Genomic DNA, 19,174 nt, shown 5'->3' with positions numbered 1-19,174 from the left:
TTCCCCCTTACCTCCCCCACCCCCTCTATCACCACCCGTCTTTTAAATAAGAGGGTGAAGGGGAACCAGAACGCACAAGAGGACGACTCTGGAGGCAGAGAAGATGGGTATCCTCAGCATAGACTTGCTGATCACACTGCAGATTCTGCCAGTTTTTTTCTCCAACTGCCTCTTCCTGGCGCTGTATGACTCGGTCATTCTGCTCAAGCACGTGGTTCTGCTGCTGAGCCGCTCCAAGTCCACTCGCGGAGAGTGGCGGCGCATGCTGACCTCAGAGGGACTGCGCTGCGTCTGGAAGAGCTTCCTGCTCGATGCCTACAAACAGGTGAGCTGTGCCCAGGTGGGCTTCACCCAGGGCAACCGAGCGGGACTTGCAGGCTGGGGCCTGGGGGTTTGGGGGGCTTTGGGGCGAGACCCCTTGGAGCCATCTTCGGGGCCTGCCTAGTGATTTCATCCAAGGGAGCTTTTGCGTCTACTTCTATACCTGTTGCACCGGTTAGATTTAGGAGTGACAGGTATCCAGCCATCGTGATGCTGTGTGACCTAACCAGGAGGCTTTTTAAAATAAGAGTTATTACTCTAACTTGTTGTGATTTTAGAGGAGAGGGTTTGTACCTGTAAAATAACTCTAGGCAAATACAGAAAAGGTAGGAGAAGGGGATATGTATTCTGCAACTGTAAACTGGAATTTTGATGTTTTGCTTGGTGGGAAGCTAGGTGAGATGCACCAGGAAGGACAACTGAGGTAGCATTTTCCTTTTTCTCTCTGAAAAGAGAGTGTTACTTAAAACAGAACTGACAAAGGAACAGGCACAGCAAAGGTACCTGGGCACTGCAGCCACTTCCTCTGTTTTTGGTAGAGATGAGAGTAAATGAAATTGAGGCTGAGGTGCAGCCTTCTCTACCATGATCAAGGGTTGTGAGTCATTAGTTACTAGGTATCAGTTTGCAAAAGAGATCGAGACCTGGCTCTCAGGAATCCAGACTTTCTCAGGGGAGCCAAACTAACTTTATTCCTCCAAGTAAAAACAAGTTGTCTTAGAAAAGGAGCTGATGGGTCCGCATGTCATTGCAGTCTCCTGCCCTGAGCACCGGAGTAGTGCCTGGCTTACCTGTGAAAGTTGCCCCCCTGCCCAGTTGCTCTCCAAAAACCTGTGGGCGATTATTGTTTCTAAGTTAAAAATTCTGGTGTTCAGCCTTTTTGCTGCTGGAGTGCTGGTACAACAGTTTCAGCTGCGATCTTAAGAGCAAAGAAGTACAATTTGTCACCAGTCCTCTGTCAGTTTGCACCCACTTCCCTATGCCAAAGGATTCCCGAAGGCCCCCTGGAGTTAGCAAGAATAAACTCGCTCAGCAAAATATTGCCGAGAAAGGAGAGGATCTTGGTTTTCTCTCTCAATAGTGGGCGACCTTGCAAATGACCCCAAAGGAGGGGCTTTAGAGGAATAGTGAAGCCAGGTGTTTAATGAAGTGGCACGTGTTCAACAGGCAGAACCTCAGAAACAGACAGAAACTCAGAATAACAGAGGAGAAGGCGATGAGTCCTCTGTAAGTAAACACTAGAAAAATAAAGCTAAGCACCAGGAAAATAAAAGAAGAATCCATGGTGGGGTTGTTCTACTGAAAATCAAAGTTCAAGGAAAAAATGTCTATTGTAAATGAGTTAAATTTGATTATCATACACGTCTTTCTTATCGAAAGCAACCTGCAAAGGGTCTGCACTCAATATCCGGAAGATATGTAAATTGTAAGAACTCTTAGTGTCAATTCCTTCATGAGAAAATGAATGGATGCTCAAAGTCTTAATAATGAAAACTCATTTATGTATGGAAAGGCGAGTGAGAGTTGTGAGTGAGGAGACCCTGAAATCATTGTTCCATGCCCACAAACGTGTATATTGAATGTGAAATTTTTAGGTGTTGTTTGAAGGATAAGAAATTTAGAGGCAAGAGAAGTACACAAGTACACATGTGTTATTAATTAAGAAGTTACCTTATTTACATCTGCATTTATTATATTTTAGCAGATGACATAGAAATGCCAGAAGTTTGGTGTCAGTATATTAAAGTTTTACTTTTTTTGAAAGACAACTGAGTTTTGCTTATAAGAGAAATTCTTGGGAGAATGTTACTGATATGCATATGTGTCATATATAAATGTCATTTCTCACATCAACTATGAAAGCTGTAATGGTACTCACAGTATTAAGTGAGATGTTTTCCCATTAAGCAACTTATTGAAATAGAAATGGAAAAGGAGACACATGATGTGCCTACAATAACTTTTATTATGTACCTTTTCACTAATGTGTAGTGTTTCATTGTGTTGTAATAGTCTCTTATTCACATGCCAGGAAATTGGAAAGGATGAATGATGTGTTTTTTCCTTACAGCATATGGTTTGTATGTTCTTCTGTATTTCTTTGTCTCTGCTTGCTAACTTTATGGGTGACCAAGTTCATGCTTTGATAGCATTATGTTTGCTTTTAATGATTTATACACTAGCTGCAATGAGCATAAGTAACCCCAAAAACCATATCTCCAGGGACAAGTTGGACTGATTACATAATGAGTGGAAACATTGAGAACGCTGAATTCTGGTTCTTTTCTGTTCTCAAGTATGGTTAGCATAGGGGTCACTGGGGCATTTGAGGATCACATGAAACCTCTCAAACAGGTTGAATCATGTTGTTGAATGCTGTTGTCATCTGTGCCACTGTCTTTGGGTGTGGGCATTTCTAGAGGCACTGGAGGAGGTCCTGTCTGAGATGGCATCACAGCATTTCATAATCTTGACTTGCAAGCTTTGGAGGTTGCCACCTCAGGAACAGCGTTTTCCAGGATGAGGGATGTGTCCGCGTGTAATAGAACAAGACTTGTCATTTATTATTCTGACTCTTTCTTACTGCTGAATGTCAGACATTCGGTAAGATATTTGGATAAATTGGAATAAAAGGATGATCCTTGTGTTTTACCTAGTCAAGAAGCAACATTGAAGTAAAAGAACAAGGTGGAATAATAAAATGACATCTGTCCATTAAAATGTTGAGAGAGATTTAAAATTGCAAGGGAGCTTTCAAACGTCATGTGGGTTCTGTGCGGGCATTTGATTGCAAAGAGGTTATCAAAACTTGTGAGATATCCTGAGGCAAACACCATCTATTTCTTATTTAAGTTTCTCAGTCAGTGTCATTGCATCTAGACACTGTATCCCTGTACTGGTGGCTCAAAGACTCAAAATATTCAACCCATAAGCAAACTGCCCTGTCTGGGAGCCTGGCTCTTACCTAAATGAAGTGTAAAAGTAAACACACAGTATAGATGCTGACAAGCAGTTTAGTTTCTGCACGGCTAATGCTGTACTGGCACCAAAAACATACTCATTCGAACATATAATTTTGGTTTTGAAAGGGTCTCTTTAACATTCCCCTTCTGCTCTTCATTCACCTCAAGCCTTTTAACACTAGTTTCTACAATGGGAAAATGGTTCTTTTAAGAGAGAAATTGTCCCAAAAGAAGGCCAGAGCCAGAGCTTGTCTGTCACTTGGATAAAACATTGGGAAATGATAGGGCTTTGAGCTACATTTTCAAGGTACAAATAAAAAAAAAAAAAGAATTGCCAAAAAGCAAACGGAGCTTGGAAAGAGGAGTAGGTAGCTTGTTCTTCAAGTCTGATTTATTTGGCCAGTCTGAATGCAGATGGTTAAGTCTCTGCTTAATGATTGTTTGGCCATGTTTCTAAGGACATTGATGTAGCCTGGTCATTATGTCAAAGAATCTAAAACTTCCTGATAGTTAATAAAGCCACTTCCAGGGCCTTGGATAGCAAGAAGTATGTGTAACTATTCTGTCACAACCCATCCCCCGTTTTTATCATTTTCCTTGCTTTTCTCATTATATTTTATCCAAAAACCTTTCTCAGGCTAGGGAAAGAAAGGTTAGTAGTATATGCTCTATTTCCAGTTTCACTTGATGAATGGTTCTTTCTTTCCTCTTTGCCCTGCATTCAGATTCCATGTGCTAAAGTAGCATTATCCTTTCCACTATGCACCAGGCACCGTCAGTAAGGCAAATACCATCATCAAGGAATCACATTTGTATATGCTCTGTGTTTGCACTCATTTTCATATTCATAAACATGTCTCTTGCAAGTTTTGGTCTTGGCCCAGAGGCGGCCTCTTGTATAACTGCAAGTCCTTTATTCACCTTCTTTGTTGATGCTGTGTTCATGCTGACTGCAAAAACACAGGAAAGGACAACTGTAGTAGCACAGATGAGGGAGATAAAAGTCAGTGATGACGACTATCACATTTTACGTGTGTCCTTTCTGATCCTTGCAAAATAAAGGGAACGTCGGAACTTCAAGACCAATTAGTGGAAATGATGCTTCTTGTGTTTGGGCATTAAATACTGGGCAGGGTTCTCTTTGGAGCAGCTAATGCTGGCAGGGAAAGAGGTACCGACCTAATTACTCTTCCGCAAGAGTAAAAAATGCCTTTTGAATGCCTCTTTGGCAAATATGTCTCATTAAGGACAAAAAAACCGAACACAAACCCTCTAAGAAGAAGAAATTAAGATGATAGGTAACTTGTGGCCAGGAGACTTTCTGTGCCACTGTGGGAAATTAAAACAAAGTTTGGGAGTACCAGGGGAGAACTTGTTTTTGTTGAGCTTCTTTCCTGCAGTTTAAATGTTATTATGGGACCAACTTTATTTTCCTCGTTGCTTTGGCTCTGTGTCAAGGAATGCTTTGCTCCTGGGAAGAGCAAAGAACCTTCCATCGCTGAAGACAATGGTGATTCTCCCACTCCATCTCAGCAGGATTGTTAACCAAGCAAACCAAGGAATTCTCCATTTGAAATCCTAGTCTAATAGGAATTTAGAAACTCTGGTCTAATAGAAATTTAATTTTCATGGTGACCAAACAGTAATATTCTTTTAAAATATTTGTTGTTGTTGTTGTTGTTGTTGTTGTTGTTGGGAGTTTAGTTTAGTATGCAGCAAACTTATATGTTCTTTTTCCTCTTTTCTTGCTAGGCTGTCCACCATCAGATTTAGCAAAAATGGACAAATTTATTAGTTATGCTTCTAAAAGAAGACTACTACTCTACTCATATTTGGACTTAGGGAACATGGGTGCTTGCTTTTCTTTCTAGTTTTATTAAAAGGATCTATGTTACCTATGCATTTTCTTCTACTTTATTGCCTTCATAAATAAGGAAGTTCTTTTATGACATTCCAGTCTATATTAGAGTCTTATGCTGCTCAACAAAATGGAGAGGATTGGCCATAGCTCTTTTATTTACTAACCTATTGAGATAATCATGACCACATCAACAACACTGGGTGCTAGTGAGGCAGCAAGCTTCAGGAGGGTCTGGGATTCATGTTTCCAAGTGTATTTGCACCTGCAAACTTATCCATCACCTAAATAGACTTTACATTTTCTGCAGGTCAAGATTATTAATAAGTATAAAATTCTTCATTGACCCAGGATTATAACAACTAGAGCTTAATCAATAATTTATTCAACTAAATTAAATATATATATATATTTCACAGACAAACAGAACATTAATCCCATACTCCAAAGAGTGTTATGTATTTGACAACGTTCCTAATTTTTAACTGTATTGTACTGGTTCTAAAATTTTCTGAGGAAAGCCAGTTTGTGTTTTATAAAGGTTTCAGTCGCTGAATTGTTCATTGTCTCTAAGGAAAGTGAGCTTTAACTTTCCAAGAAAATTAACTGCAGCTAATAAGAGATCATCTGTGCCCGAAGCATCAAATCAGATTATTTACTTAACAGTCAGAACTAACACAAGGCTCAACAGGATTCCTTGGGTGAGAGTCTGGCAGTCTGAGGCCTGTTTATCTAGATCACACTGTTGTTCATACGTTCCAACAAGGACTCCAATACGCAGAAGGGTATTCTCACCCGCCACAGACCTACCAGTTGGGAGTGTGGAGATTATTCTCTCCTGTACAGGTTGCTTATTTAACAGAGTCCTTCAAATCCATTCAAGTCTTATGACAGTGTGTTGACAAACACAGCACACATAATATTGTTAAAAGGAGGTCTTCTAGAATCATCATTGTCTTCAGTGGAAAAGGTGTAGAAGGTGCTGGGAATTCTGTTCATAAAGAGCTGCAAAGAAGTGTTGAAAGAAGCCATAGATTAGAAGGTTTGTGCCTTTAAAATCCATATGTTTAAGTGTGAGCTATATTTGAGAACTTCAAAGAGCAGTATAGCTCACATGAAATAATCCAGTTAAAAGTGGCTAGGACCAGGATTTAGCTCAGTGCTTCCACCCGCCTCACAAGTGCAAGGTCTGGAGTTCGATCCCTGGTACTGCAAAAAAGAAAAAAGAAAAAGGGGCTTAATAGATTTCTTCACTTAGTGTCACTTGCAAGTTGGCCAAGACAATTAAAATTTCTCCCTGGTAGTGACTGAAACCAAATAACATCAACAGTTTTCTTTTTGAAGAGAGATTATATTAAGATTCTTTTTTAGAAAACTAATAGCTCTTGTTTCAAACCTACCCTGCTACGATTTTTCAGAAGGAATAGAAAGAATTTTAATTCTTTCTCTACAGTTAAAATTCATTATAGAGTAACATTAGTTAGAAACTTCTGAATGAAAGACCCTGAGTGTTTTATATCTACTTGGGTTGTTCCATCTTCAATAATTTACTTCTAAGGGACTTCAATTAATAGCAGTGTTATATGTGCATGTATTATATGAATGAAATAATCTGGTCCCACTGAAATTGTTTTGTAATATTAAGAGTAGTGTATAAAAATCAATTGTACTGTGGTAAGCTGTCCCTAATGTTATTGGCTTTGATTAAACCATTCTAGGGGAAGATTCAATTGTGTTAATTCAGACTGAAGTAATTGGTTCTTTTATGTTGCCTGCGTTTTATTATCAATTTATAGATACAAAGGCCACAAAATTTCCTTCATTATTCTGTGCTCAACTGTTTAAAGCATGTTCAAAGGGGCACATAGAGAATTCCTGTAGCTCTTGTGCTCAAATATTTTATCATTTAGAGGCACCCACTAATAAACTGTATGGTAAAGAAGTAGGTGGTTTGAGACTTCCTAGGTAAAAGAGAGAAAATAAACAAAAACACATGGAAAATAAGAAAATGACTAAAAGTAGGGTTTTGGAATAATTATATATATATTTTTTTTATTTGTTAATAGAAATATGCTTTTGCATTTGCTAATAGAAATTGTGAGGCTCTAGTCATCAGAACCATAATGTAAGCAATAGTGGTGGAAACCCCCAGGAAAGGTGGCACACGGAGAGGGGCCCAGATCTCCTCTTAGGAAAATTCATTATTGTATTTTAAACACAGAATTCCCCAGGGAAAAGTAAGTTCTGTTCCATGGGGTGAGGTGAGGGTGTCTGAAAACAACAACACAGGACAGGTCCATGCTGCGATTTAAAGAGCCCCTTTCTTTCTGTCACTCTCCCACCCCCATACAGTATAAACAGACCGGTCCCATTACCTCCACCTTACAGATGAGAAAGCATTGGCAGGGTTAAATGGGGGTAGCCCTTGTAAATAGTGGATTCCAGGTTTCTAGCTCTGGCCAGAAGGGAGCCCACTTAGCACTGTCCAATACTTGAGGTTAAATAACTTATCAGCATGCATGAAAAATCAGGTCCTGCATGCATATTTAGAATTGAAAAAGAGGCAGTATGTCCTAGACCTTGATAGTTTGTCGTAAAGTTAATCATTTGCTTCTGACTTTTAAAACGAAGTCAATATTCATTACATAATGCACGTTAAGCACTGATGGCAAACTATGGATAGTAAAGAATATCTGCCTCAACATGATCATGTGAAGAGTTGCTGCCAGTGCTTCAGTGATGAAAATAATTTCCTTCCATGAATACACAGGATAAAAACGTTTAGTCTCATTTAACCATTCTTTACACGACATCTTTGTGCTCTCTGAAGGAAATACCATCTTTTATCAGCCAACGCTACGTTTCTAGTGAACTGAAGCAGCAGCGTGTTTAATGTAGTATTCCCTCTCTTTCTTTGTTATCTTTTTCCATCTTCAGGTGAAACTGGGCGAAGATGCCCCCAATTCCAGTGTGGTGTGTGTGTCCAGTCCTGAAGGAGGTCACAGCTGTGGAAACGGTGTCCGGGAGAAGACTGCTGATGGAGTCCTGTGCCACCTTCTTGACTTCGCCAGTGCCGAGCGCCCACTGGTGGTCAATTTTGGCTCCGCCACTTGACCGCCCTTTACCAGCCAGCTGCCTGCCTTCAGCAAACTGGTGGAAGAGTTCTCATCAGTGGCTGACTTCTTGTTGGTCTACATCGACGAGGCTCATCCTTCAGATGGTTGGGCAGTTCCTGGGGGATCCTCTTTGTCTTTGGAGGTGAAGAAGCACCGGAACCAGGAAGATCGATGTGCAGCAGCCCATCAGCTTCTGGAGCGTTTCTCCTTGCCGCCCCAGTGCCAGGTTGTGGCTGACTGCATGGACAATAATGCCAATGTAGCTTATGGGGTAGCCTTTGAACGAGTGTGCATTGTGCAGAGACAGAAGATTGCTTATCTAGGAGGAAAGGGCCCTTTTTGCTACAACCTTCAAGAAGTCCGGCATTGGCTGGAAAAGAATTTCAGCAAGAGATGAAATCTAGATTAGTTGGTTAAAGGTATGATTGCAATAGAGTTATTATTTAAAAAAAACATTGTGTAAAGGAAAGGAAATTAAGAACAGAATCCACTATTTCCATTGAGTCCCATTGCCACACTGTAAGACAGGAATTTACTTCTCAGAAGAACATAAACCTCTAACATCTGAAAGGCACTGGGTTACGTAGTAACTCCGTCACAACTCTTCTTAAGTGAGAAGATCCAGCCTGGAGATGAAGAAACCCTGATGCAGTATGTGTTAATTATTCCTTGAGAAATGAGTGATGCTTGCTTTGGGACCAGAAGAAACAGTTACCTGAATAATAATTGTGTTAGAGAAACTGCTGTCTGTATTAAGATAAAGCACATTGCCTAGGCTTTAATCATCATGGATAAAACCAACTGGAAAATTCCCAAACCCTTACTTATAATGAATCCTTGAACCCAAGCTATGTGGTTAGGACTTTGGAGTGTAATGTGTTGGGATAGTTCTAGCCATACAGTGCTCTGCACCAATGTACACAGCTCAGAATTCACAGGTGTATTTGTAGATACCAAGAATGATACCCCTACCTGAAGATTAGAATAGTTGTCTCAGATCTGATGGTTACTTACTTTCTAGGCAGATGGAGAAAGTACTAGAGGAAAATCAAATTGACAAGCTAGAAAAGAGGATGCAGAAAGATTAGGAAACTTCATGGTGTTTCACCTTGAAACTGTAGAAAGAGACTAATTTGCTCACCACAGAAACATAGGAATATGTACAAAGCTAGAGAAAGAAAAAGCTTAACTAAACCTAGCATAAAAAATGTGTATAAAAACTAAGTGTCATATATTCCTGGACTGAGGAAAGAGGGATTGATGGGAAAAAGAAAGCTACACATAAATATTTGCACTAGTGAGATTTTTGGAAATAATTACTTTATGAAACATGTATGTGGTGCATACACTTTTAGTGGGTGACTTTTATCCCATAATAATTACTAAAAGACAAGCCAGTGACTTGTGCTGGTCTGTTCCTCCCCAGTTATAGTTATGATATGGGTCACTCATTCAAAGTCTGTTTCTATGGCAGTGTTATCTCGTGACTGCTGAGCTGAAGTTGGAGGGAGGTTCCTTGACCACTCAGCTGCTCAGCTGTTTTCCTTCCTACACCTAATGTTGATAGACTATAACAGATGATGGGTGCAAACACACACACTTCCTTTATTTGAAAAATAGAAGAAGAGCTATTTTGAGTTATTCCCATAATAATTGTGTAGGCTTAATATAAAGCTGTCATTAGTATAAGGGAATTTGGTAAAATGGAATTTCCATTGATGTTCAAATTCAGAATTGAGTCTTTCTTTAATCTCACTAGCTGAGTTTTAATAATCCAAGGCCCCAATATTGTTATTATAATTATGTATGTATGCATATACACATATACATGTTTCTCTTTCAAATAAAAGCAATATAATTTTATCAGTAAGTAATACCTAAAGGTCATAACCTCAGAAGAATAGACTAACCAATCATGTATCACAATTTGTAAAAACTGAGCATACTATCAAATCACAGTATATGACTGGTAGAATCAGAGGTTCTTATATCTACTCCATTAATAACTGAATCATAAAACTAATAATAAAAAAGATAATTTCAAGGTGAGAGTAAGTTAGTTGGCTAAAATGAGAAAAGTGAGAACTGAGTATGCAGGAATCAAAAGTACTTTTTTTTTTTTTTAATGGAGTAACTAACCAGTCATATCACTAGCTGGTATGCTGTGTAGTATTAAAGCTCCATTGGGACTTTTTTTTTACAGTAATGCCTAAGCTTTCCAATTTTTAAAGTTCTATTTAGGAAAAAAAAAAAAAACCACAAAGAAACAAAGCAAATTTCAAAAGTGCGATGTTATCTAATGAATTATTATAACAGCATATTGAGAATAGATTATTTCAGATTCTTTGACTGTTAAACTCTATAGTCAAGGCTTATGAGTGGCCCCCCTTTATTTTTATCTTCAAAGTGCTATTGAGATTTATGTAGCACTCCACAGAAGCAAAATGAAAAATTAGTTATAGCACACCCACATCATTGTCCTTAAACTTCCCCTTTATTCTACACATGTGATAATGGAACAGGATGTCAGAGAAGCCGGTGGGGGGATGAGATTTGGCCAATGCAATGTTAGCTGTCTGGGGAAAAGTGTGATGGAAAAAATCACCCAGTTGTGCTGTATTTTTAAAGAAGCAGAAGGGTGTGTGTGTGTGTGTGTGTGTGCACACAGGCAGTTCTCCTGGAGGACAGTCCAGTGGTACGAGGTAGAGGAAGTAAACATTCAAAGACATAGGCTGACTGTTGGGGGAAAAGACATGTTCAGTAGAACACGGAACAAGTTCTGGAAGAAGACTGTGGAAGTGAATATGGAGAAAGTAGATTGTAAAAGCTCAGGAAATCTACAATATGTAGATTGGATTGATCTTATCAGGAATATGATAAGCCTGTAATTATGTAACCTATTTGTTTCAACATAAACTTTTATGGTTTGCTACGATGTACCTTTTATAAAATTAACAAGAGCTCATTATTTCAGATAGAAGAAAATCATTGCTTAGCTGGTATGATAAGAGAAATTATTATATTTTCAATACCCACACAATTATCATGTCTTCTATAAGGTACATTCCCTTGAAAAATTACAGTTCTAATTCTCACAAGGGAAAAACTTATATAAAACTCTGAGTTCTTTTTCTTAGCACCTAAACATTTCCCACCATAGGCTGTGTTCATATGAAACTATCAGTTTAGCCCTCTAAGCTGAATTTGCTTGTCTAATATTGAATTAGTTTCTAAGAAATTTTAGATATTATCCTAGTATCTAGATTCCCTCAAACATTTAGTGTTTGAAAGATGGCTTGGAACTACTGAAAACTTGCTTTATTTTATTGCTTACAGAAAGTATCAGTGGGATTTACAATGACTTTCTTGAATGAGCATGACTGAAACGCAGAAACAGTGATGTAGGAGAGTTTCACACAGCTATTAATGTGTGACAGGCCTCCACAGAGCCAAGCTGGTCACTTGTCTTGCTTTGTATAGCTGAAGTGGCAGCCATTTCCTATGATTTTCTTTATTCACAATTTGAGTCTTTGGGTCTGCGTCTTCACCTCATTTTTAAAATGATCTACTGATTTGTGGTAATATCAACTTCTGAGTGGTGTCTTGATTTAGTTAAATTCTTGCCTTGTTAACCAAGCGATGCTTAGTCACTGGTTAAGGAGGAAAGAAAAGCCTACACAGTCTTTCATTTTTTGTCAAGATAAATGTCACTATTTGGATTCTTGAAAAAAATTATTAAGTATGGGGAAATCATGAATGGGGGCTGCCTTGGTGCATAAAATCCCAGAGGGACTGGTAAAGACAACATTTATGACTTTGGAAAAAACTCTTAGATGGGTACAAGGTGCCCTTGGTATAGACAATAAGCTATCTCCACAGCAAGAGAAATTTACTAATTTTAGAGAGCTTCTCATTATGCGAATCATTAAGGGATGAACCTGGAAATTTATTCCACCTGACTTCTGACTGATGGTTTGGAAAATAAGTTTAATTAGAGTCCTTTGCCATTGAAAAGGGTAATATGTAGACACTGACTCCTGACCAGTAAAGGATTGATGAAAACCTTTACTAGCCTTTAGAGCTTTTCAGAACATGCTCAATGTCATGTCTCTGAGCAGGGAAGATCCACAATGAGTCTTTTAATTTCAAGAGGCTTTAAAATATGATATTACCAGAAATTAGAACTAAGGTATAATTATAGTCTAATATTGTGCCTTTGGCTTAAAAATAGAAGTGAGATCCACTTTTATGCCTACTTGAAGAAGGAAACATAAGTATAAATTTCTGTGTGGCAGTGGCACCCTCTTGGTCTTTTTTGAGACCTATTATGAATGGAAGTGACTGAGGCTGCATGACCTGGGAAGTTGCCCAGAAGGAAAAACTAGCCCCAGAGATCTTGGTCTACTGATTTGGAAAGATTTGAACACAAATTTCTTATGGTTGGAAGAAGACTGCTGAGTGTCCCTGAGTGATTTGAGGATGAGCAAAAAATTGGGCCAGTTCCTCGTGTTCTATGTTCCAGATAGCACGAGAAACAAGGTCTCAGACCTTACAGACCCATCTCTGTTCCCAGGTGAGTCTGACCCAACAGAGAGCAAACATGTACAGATATCCAAACAGGACTGCTCCTGCAAGTCAGAGCTGGCTGCCTGTCTTGGGCAGCGGCACCAGAGCTCCAGGGAGTTTATTTAATATTTACTGAAACTTCGGAGACCCAGCAGATGTTTAATGAAGTCACTATTTTGGCTCAAACTATCTATCCTCCCTCCCTTCACCTTGAAGAAAAAAAAAAAAGAAAGCAAACAGGTAAGCACGTAAATGAAAGAAGTCCACAGAAAGTGGATGGGAGATTTAAAACAAGATTCTCTTAAGAGTTCTCCAGACTGTGTCACTCAACAGGTCAGTGTGGTTTTTATCTGTGCTACCATGGGGGATGTGTGTGAAGACTTAAGTATCCAGAATTTTATAACCAAAGCAATGAAGAGATATTGGATAGGGAGTGTTGGCCAGTTTTGTTTAGTTTTGCATCACATTATCACGGACTCACTAGCCCAAGTAATCGGCGCCCCGAAGAGGGAGACAGAGACGTGCAGAGTTTACCAGTGTGCGAATGATAACTACTAACGAAAGAGTCACCGACTCAGTTAGTGGTTGGATGTGGTCACATTAGTTTGCCTCTCCCCATCTCTGTCCTCCCAGCAAGGAGTATATTCGGGACTTATTGCTGGGTGCTGGGTAAATGTGGTGAGAATGTATGTGTGCGTATCTCTGCTTTACAGTTGCAGAAAAATGCAATGCTTTGGAGATTATCGGTAAAAAGAGTGTTATTATCTTGGTGCTGAGTGGTATGTGTGCTTTTACAATTTGTTCTTGTATTTTAATAAACTTTGAATAAAAGAATAGAGTTACTCTTTGGTTCTATTTATTTATTTTTAAATGACTTTCTAGACCTTGCCTTGAGCTGGAACACATTTGTGGTTGACAAGGGAAAGAGAATTCATCATTCTAATATTTATTCCTTGGTATTCATGGGCAAAGTAGCAAGAATGCCAGATTATTTTAATCTTATGTTGTGTGCCAGAGTCTTCAAGGAAATCAAGACAAGTTAAAAGAAACCCTTCACATACTTTCCATGTTTATGAACAAGTCACACAGAATTCATGGAAAGGTGCCTCTTTAAGAGACTGTGGAGTAAACTTCTACTTTGTTAGATTTACATCCCAGGTTTTATAAGTGAAATAGAGAAACTTTCCTGGAAGTTGGTTAAAGCAACACACACATGCTCATGCATACCACACACAAACACACACACACACATGTTATGTGATCACTGGTGCAATTAACAAGGATATAAATGTAATAGAGGCCATGGTCAGTTAGTAAGGAATATGTTTGTAACATGGTTAAATATCTTTATTGTTCCTAAAAATGAGAGATGTGATAAAAGTATAGTTATTCCTGAGACTCTGAACTTGCTAGCAATTTTTACATGTAATAATTTCATCAATACTTGTAGCATCTTATATAATATTATGGAACTTTAATGGAAATTTAGAACATCTTTGAAACTGTTAGGTTGAATTTGTATTCTTGCAGCACCCTGTGCTAGGTGCAATGTGCTGTGAAAAAACAGTAAGAGATGGCTTCCTTAGGGAGCTTGTCATCAACTGATCAAAGCCCTCCAAGTGACAAACTCAAATTAATCTGAAAGAAAAGGTGAAATTTATTGGCTCATATAAATGACTGGGTTGAAACTTCACTCAGGAACAGCTGGACCTAAGGACTTCAAGCCTTTCAGTAGTTGTGAGAGTCTTTTTTTTGAATTTTAGTTTTTGTCCCAGGACAGTTTCTCCTTAGGCCCAACTAGGGGGAAGCTGATGACTTACATCTGACAATAAGGTGGATCAGATGGAGTTTGGCCCTTATTCCCAGCAAAGCTCTTGGACTGGAGCAACTTGTGTAACATGTCCACTGTCCTGTCATATGTTGGAGATAGGATCTGTTCCACCAAACCAGGAGGATGGGAATCTTCAAAGGTATTTTTTTTAAGAATGAGACTGGGTTAGTTTAGAGCAGTTTTAGCTGCATAGCAATGTTCTAAGGAAGGTACGCGTATTTTCCATCTATCTCTTGTATAATACATGCATAATCTCCCTTATCATGCATATTCTTCCTCACACTGATGTATTTATTACAGTTGATGAACCTACATTGAGGCATATCACCCAGAGTCCATCATGCACATTACAGTTCACTCTTGGTTCTTTATATTCTATGGATTTTGTTTGACAAAGGTTTAACGACATGTCACCAGTGGAATCATAAACTGAGTATATTCATTCCTTTAGAAATTCTCTGTTCTTTCTTATTTTTTGGTATCAGGGATCAAACTCAGGACCTTGCACTTGTGACAGGCACAATGCCAATGAGCTAAATCCCCAGCCCTCTGCCCTATCTTTGTATTCTTACTAACACTAATCTCTGGCAGCATTGATTTTTAAAATATTTTCATACATTACCTTTTTCTGAAATGTCACGTAGTTGGAACTATATAGCACCTACTCTGTTGAGATTGACTTCTTTCAACAGAAATATCAATTTAAAGTTTCTCCATATGTTTTCATGATTTGACAGCTCGTTTCTTTTTAGCAATGAGTAATATTCCATTGTCTGCATTAAACACAGTCCATTTATCCACCCACTTATGGAAGGACATCTTGATTGTTTAAAGTTTTGGCAATAAACAGGTATGTGCACGTTTTTACGGTGCGGTCATTGTCCTTTGCTTATTTTAGTTCCCATAGTCTAAGGATGTCTGTACCATTCCAACCAGCACTGACTAAGAGTTCCTGGTCTTTCATCCTTGCCGAGCACTGTCAGCATGTTATCTTATTGTTGAGTTTTAAAAGTTATTTTTTGTACTTTAGATAACCATCTTTTATCAGACATATCTTTTTCAAATATTTTCTCCTAGTCTGTGGCTTGTCTTTTCATTCCCTTGACATTGTTTTTCACCCAGTAAAATATTTAATGACTCTAGTTTATCAACTCCAGTTTATCATGGATCATGTCTTTGGGGTTTTATCTGAAAAGTCATCATCAGATGTAAGGTCACCTAGGTTTTTTTCTGTGTCATCTTCCAGGAGTGTCATAGTTTTGAATGTTACATAATTGTAGCGATGATTGAAAGTTTTGTGAAAAGACTATGCGCCCCCTTTATTTCAGCATGGATGTCCAGTTGTGCCAGCATGATTTGTTGAAAATATGTTGATCTTGTAAAACATGTGTATTCTGCTTTTGCTGAAGCAGCAATCTATAGATGAGGTGCGTATTGTCTGTAGCTATCAATAGGAATTAATAAATTCTACCAGTGCTCTACCAATTCTGCTTGGCTGAATCTATTTATGATAATAAAATATTGGAGTATCCAACATCCTATTATTATAACATCCCATATCTATAGTGAATTCATCTATATTTCTTTACTGTCCTTAGTTTTCTTACAGTCCTTACAGTTTTTACCATGTATAGTTTGATAATCTGTTGTTAGGTGCATAATGTTAAAGGTCGTTATGGGTTTATTGAAAGTTGATTTCCTTATTATTATATAATGCCCTTCTTTGTCTCTGGTAACATTGATTACTTTCAAGTTTGCTTTGTCTGAAATTAACTTCCTTGCTCTTGCTTTCTTTGGACTTGTGCTAGCATGGTATGTTTCCTTACTCACATTCTTTATCTTAAACTTGTCTTAATATTTCAAGTTGGTTCCTTGTACAAAACATCTGCTTTGGCCTTGTTTTATGATCCATTCTAACATCCTCTTTTAATTGGTATACCTAGACCATTGATATTCAAAATTATTGTTGATATAATTGGATTAATATATAACAGAGTTATTACTGTTGTGTAGTCATTGGTCCTATTCTTTGTTTCTTATATTTATCTTCCATTCACTTTTACTTTTTATGACTTTAATTGAGCATTTTATATGGTTTTCTATTCTTTCCTTTTTATCAAACCTGTTATCGAACTTTTTTCTTTTTGCATCTCTTTAAGTCATTGCCCTAGAGCTTGCAATATATAATGACAACTAATAATTCAAGTCCATGGTCAAATAACACCATACTGCTTCACAAGTAGTGTTAATACTTTATAATAACACAATAATTGTAATTTTTCATTTTCATCCCTTATATTATTGAGGTCATTAATTTCACTTACATATAAGAATATATAAGCCTACTTATATATAAGATAATTAAAAAGCATACATAAACAAATACATTGTATCTCTTATTACTTTGAGCAAAATTTCTTGGATGATAGCCCATCTACGAATAAACAAGTAAAAGTGTTTACCTTTCTTTACTTTCAATGCTTTTCATTTCTGTATATAGATATGAGTGTCTGACCATTATAATTTTCCTTCTCTCTAACAAACTTCTTTAAAATATTTTTTCACAAGGCAAATCTATTTACAACAGATTTTTTTCCTCAATTCTTATTTTCCTGAGAAAAACTAAATTTTCCTTTAGTTTTGAAGGATCCCTTCACAGGTTACAGAAATCTATGTCATTGTTTTTCTTTTCCCTTTTAACACATTAAGTGTTTCACTCCTTTCTCTTCATCCTTGAATAGTTTCTGAGTAGAATTTGGATAAAATTTTTATTTTTATCTTTGTATCTCTATAGGTAATGTTTTTCTCCTCCTCTGGTTTCTTTCAGGATTTTCCTTTATCTTTGAATTTCTATATTTGAAGCTACACATCCAGGTATAGTTCTTTGTTGTTTTGTTTGCTTATCGTTGTTTGGATCTAGAAGATCCCCTCACCCCAAAGCCTTATGCACTCTGAGATAGGGATATGAAAGTTGATTGATTCATAGGAATAATATAGCTGACTTGCTTTTAGAAGGTGGTTTCTGGTTAGATGAGGTAGCTTACTGGGGGAGTGACCTGGGAAGGCAAGTCTCCCTCTTGTCTCTTCCCTTTTATCTGTGCTTCCTTCCTATTGATGTCCTGTCTTAGAGCCAGCTAACTCTTCACTAAAATGTGGACCAAAATAAACCTCTCATCCTTCAAGTTGTGGATGTCAGTTATTATTTCTTAGTAATGAGGACATGGCTAGGTACCAGAAAATTGGGATCTCTATATTTGTGACTGTACCTGACCACGTGGTTTAGAAGTGTTTGGAAAAGGTTCATGAGGGGAATTTCAAAAGGTTTGGAGATGTGAGCTAGAGAAACCCTGGAATTCTGTATGCCAAGCTTGATAGGAGCTTCTGGTCAAAGCCCAGAAGACCAGAATTCTCATGAAAATGAAGACTGTAAAGGTCGGGCTCAGTAGGTTTTATTTGGAAATAAGAACTTTATTGGCAGTTGGACACAAGACCGTGTGATTCTTTATTAAACTCTAGCAAGAAGTTTGTCTATATTTGTTCATGTCCTGAGATTTTAGGGGGGCAGACTACTTAATCTGGTGGAAGAATTTTTAAGCCAGCCCAATGATGAAGCTGTGGCTTTTAACCCTATCTACCACAAAAACAAGGACCAAAAAGCAGACCTGAATAATTTTTTTAAATTTGCTGGTGTCTAGTAAGGAAGTGCCAATGAAGTTGGGGCCTATAAAGTTAAGACCTGTAAAGTTGTGACCTATAAATTTTAACGTAGGATAGCTTGGTTGCTGAAAATATTAGCAGTTTTAAAAAGCCAAGTATTTTGCATCAGGACAATAGGAAAGAGGACTTGAGTTCAACTCAGAAATCAGAGACCCCACACATTGCAGGCTCAAGGGTACAGAGATGTAGAGTTGACAAGAGAGCTTCAGGGTATCTTGGTTAAGAAGGACTGCTTACGGAATTGGTGCCCAGGGGTTATGTTCACAATTCTTAGCCATCCAGTCACTTGGAGGCCTCTGTAGCCATGATCCAAGGTGGCCCTGCTACTACTTGAGCTGGTGGCAGATCTGCATTATCCACATGGTACTACTGGTTTTGTGGTCATGCAAAATGCAACAATTGTGGGGAGAGGGTGGTTTGCACCCAGAGTTCAGAGAATGGTCAGCAATGTGTCCCTGAGAGGGCAATGTCTGAAGCTGTGAGAATAAAACCAAAGTGCAGCAGAGAACCCAGGATGATGGGAACATGGAGTGTTCCAGGAAAAGCAACAGGCAGTGAGCAAAGCCATTCAGAGAGAGAGAGAGAGAGAGAGAGAGAGGCCATTAGAGTTGCAACCAGCAATGCTGTACAGGTAAGACTGCCTAAGCCCTTTGGAATCATATTTCAGTGCCACAACTTGCCCCACTTGAGGACACAGAGCTACAGGATTTAGTGTTTGCTCTGTTGAGTTTCAGTTCTGCTTTGGTCCCATTCATTTCTGTCCTTAGTTTTCCCTTTTGGAATTGGAATACTTATCTTGTTC

The 19,174-nt window shown here is 38.3% G+C and overlaps 1 protein-coding gene across 3 annotated transcripts in view; it reads left to right on the top strand.

Moving 5' to 3' along the window:
• The window catches only part of Dio2 (iodothyronine deiodinase 2), a 13,626-nt gene extending 570 nt beyond the window's left edge, over positions 1-13,056 (top strand). The window contains exons 2-3 of one of the 3 annotated variants that reach the window (XM_010645623.2): positions 52-325; positions 8,080-13,056. In XM_010645623.2, the coding sequence (XP_010643925.2) occupies positions 104-325; positions 8,080-8,667 (810 nt within the window). In that variant the 5' untranslated portion in view covers positions 52-103 and the 3' untranslated portion in view covers positions 8,668-13,056. Of the gene's footprint in view, positions 1-6; positions 326-8,079 lie in introns of those variants that run through there. The other 2 variants (XM_019204347.2, XM_033766872.1) reach the window with 2 other exon arrangements.
• The last annotated feature ends 6,118 nt before the right edge of the window (positions 13,057-19,174 follow it).

This window comes from Fukomys damarensis, unplaced genomic scaffold (assembly GCF_012274545.1).
Source record: "Fukomys damarensis isolate Sample0158 unplaced genomic scaffold, DMR_v1.0_HiC HiC_scaffold_21, whole genome shotgun sequence".
Taxonomy (NCBI): Eukaryota; Metazoa; Chordata; class Mammalia; order Rodentia; family Bathyergidae; genus Fukomys; species Fukomys damarensis.
Note: the sequence above shows the minus strand (reverse complement) of the source record. Positions and strands in the feature narration are given on the sequence as shown.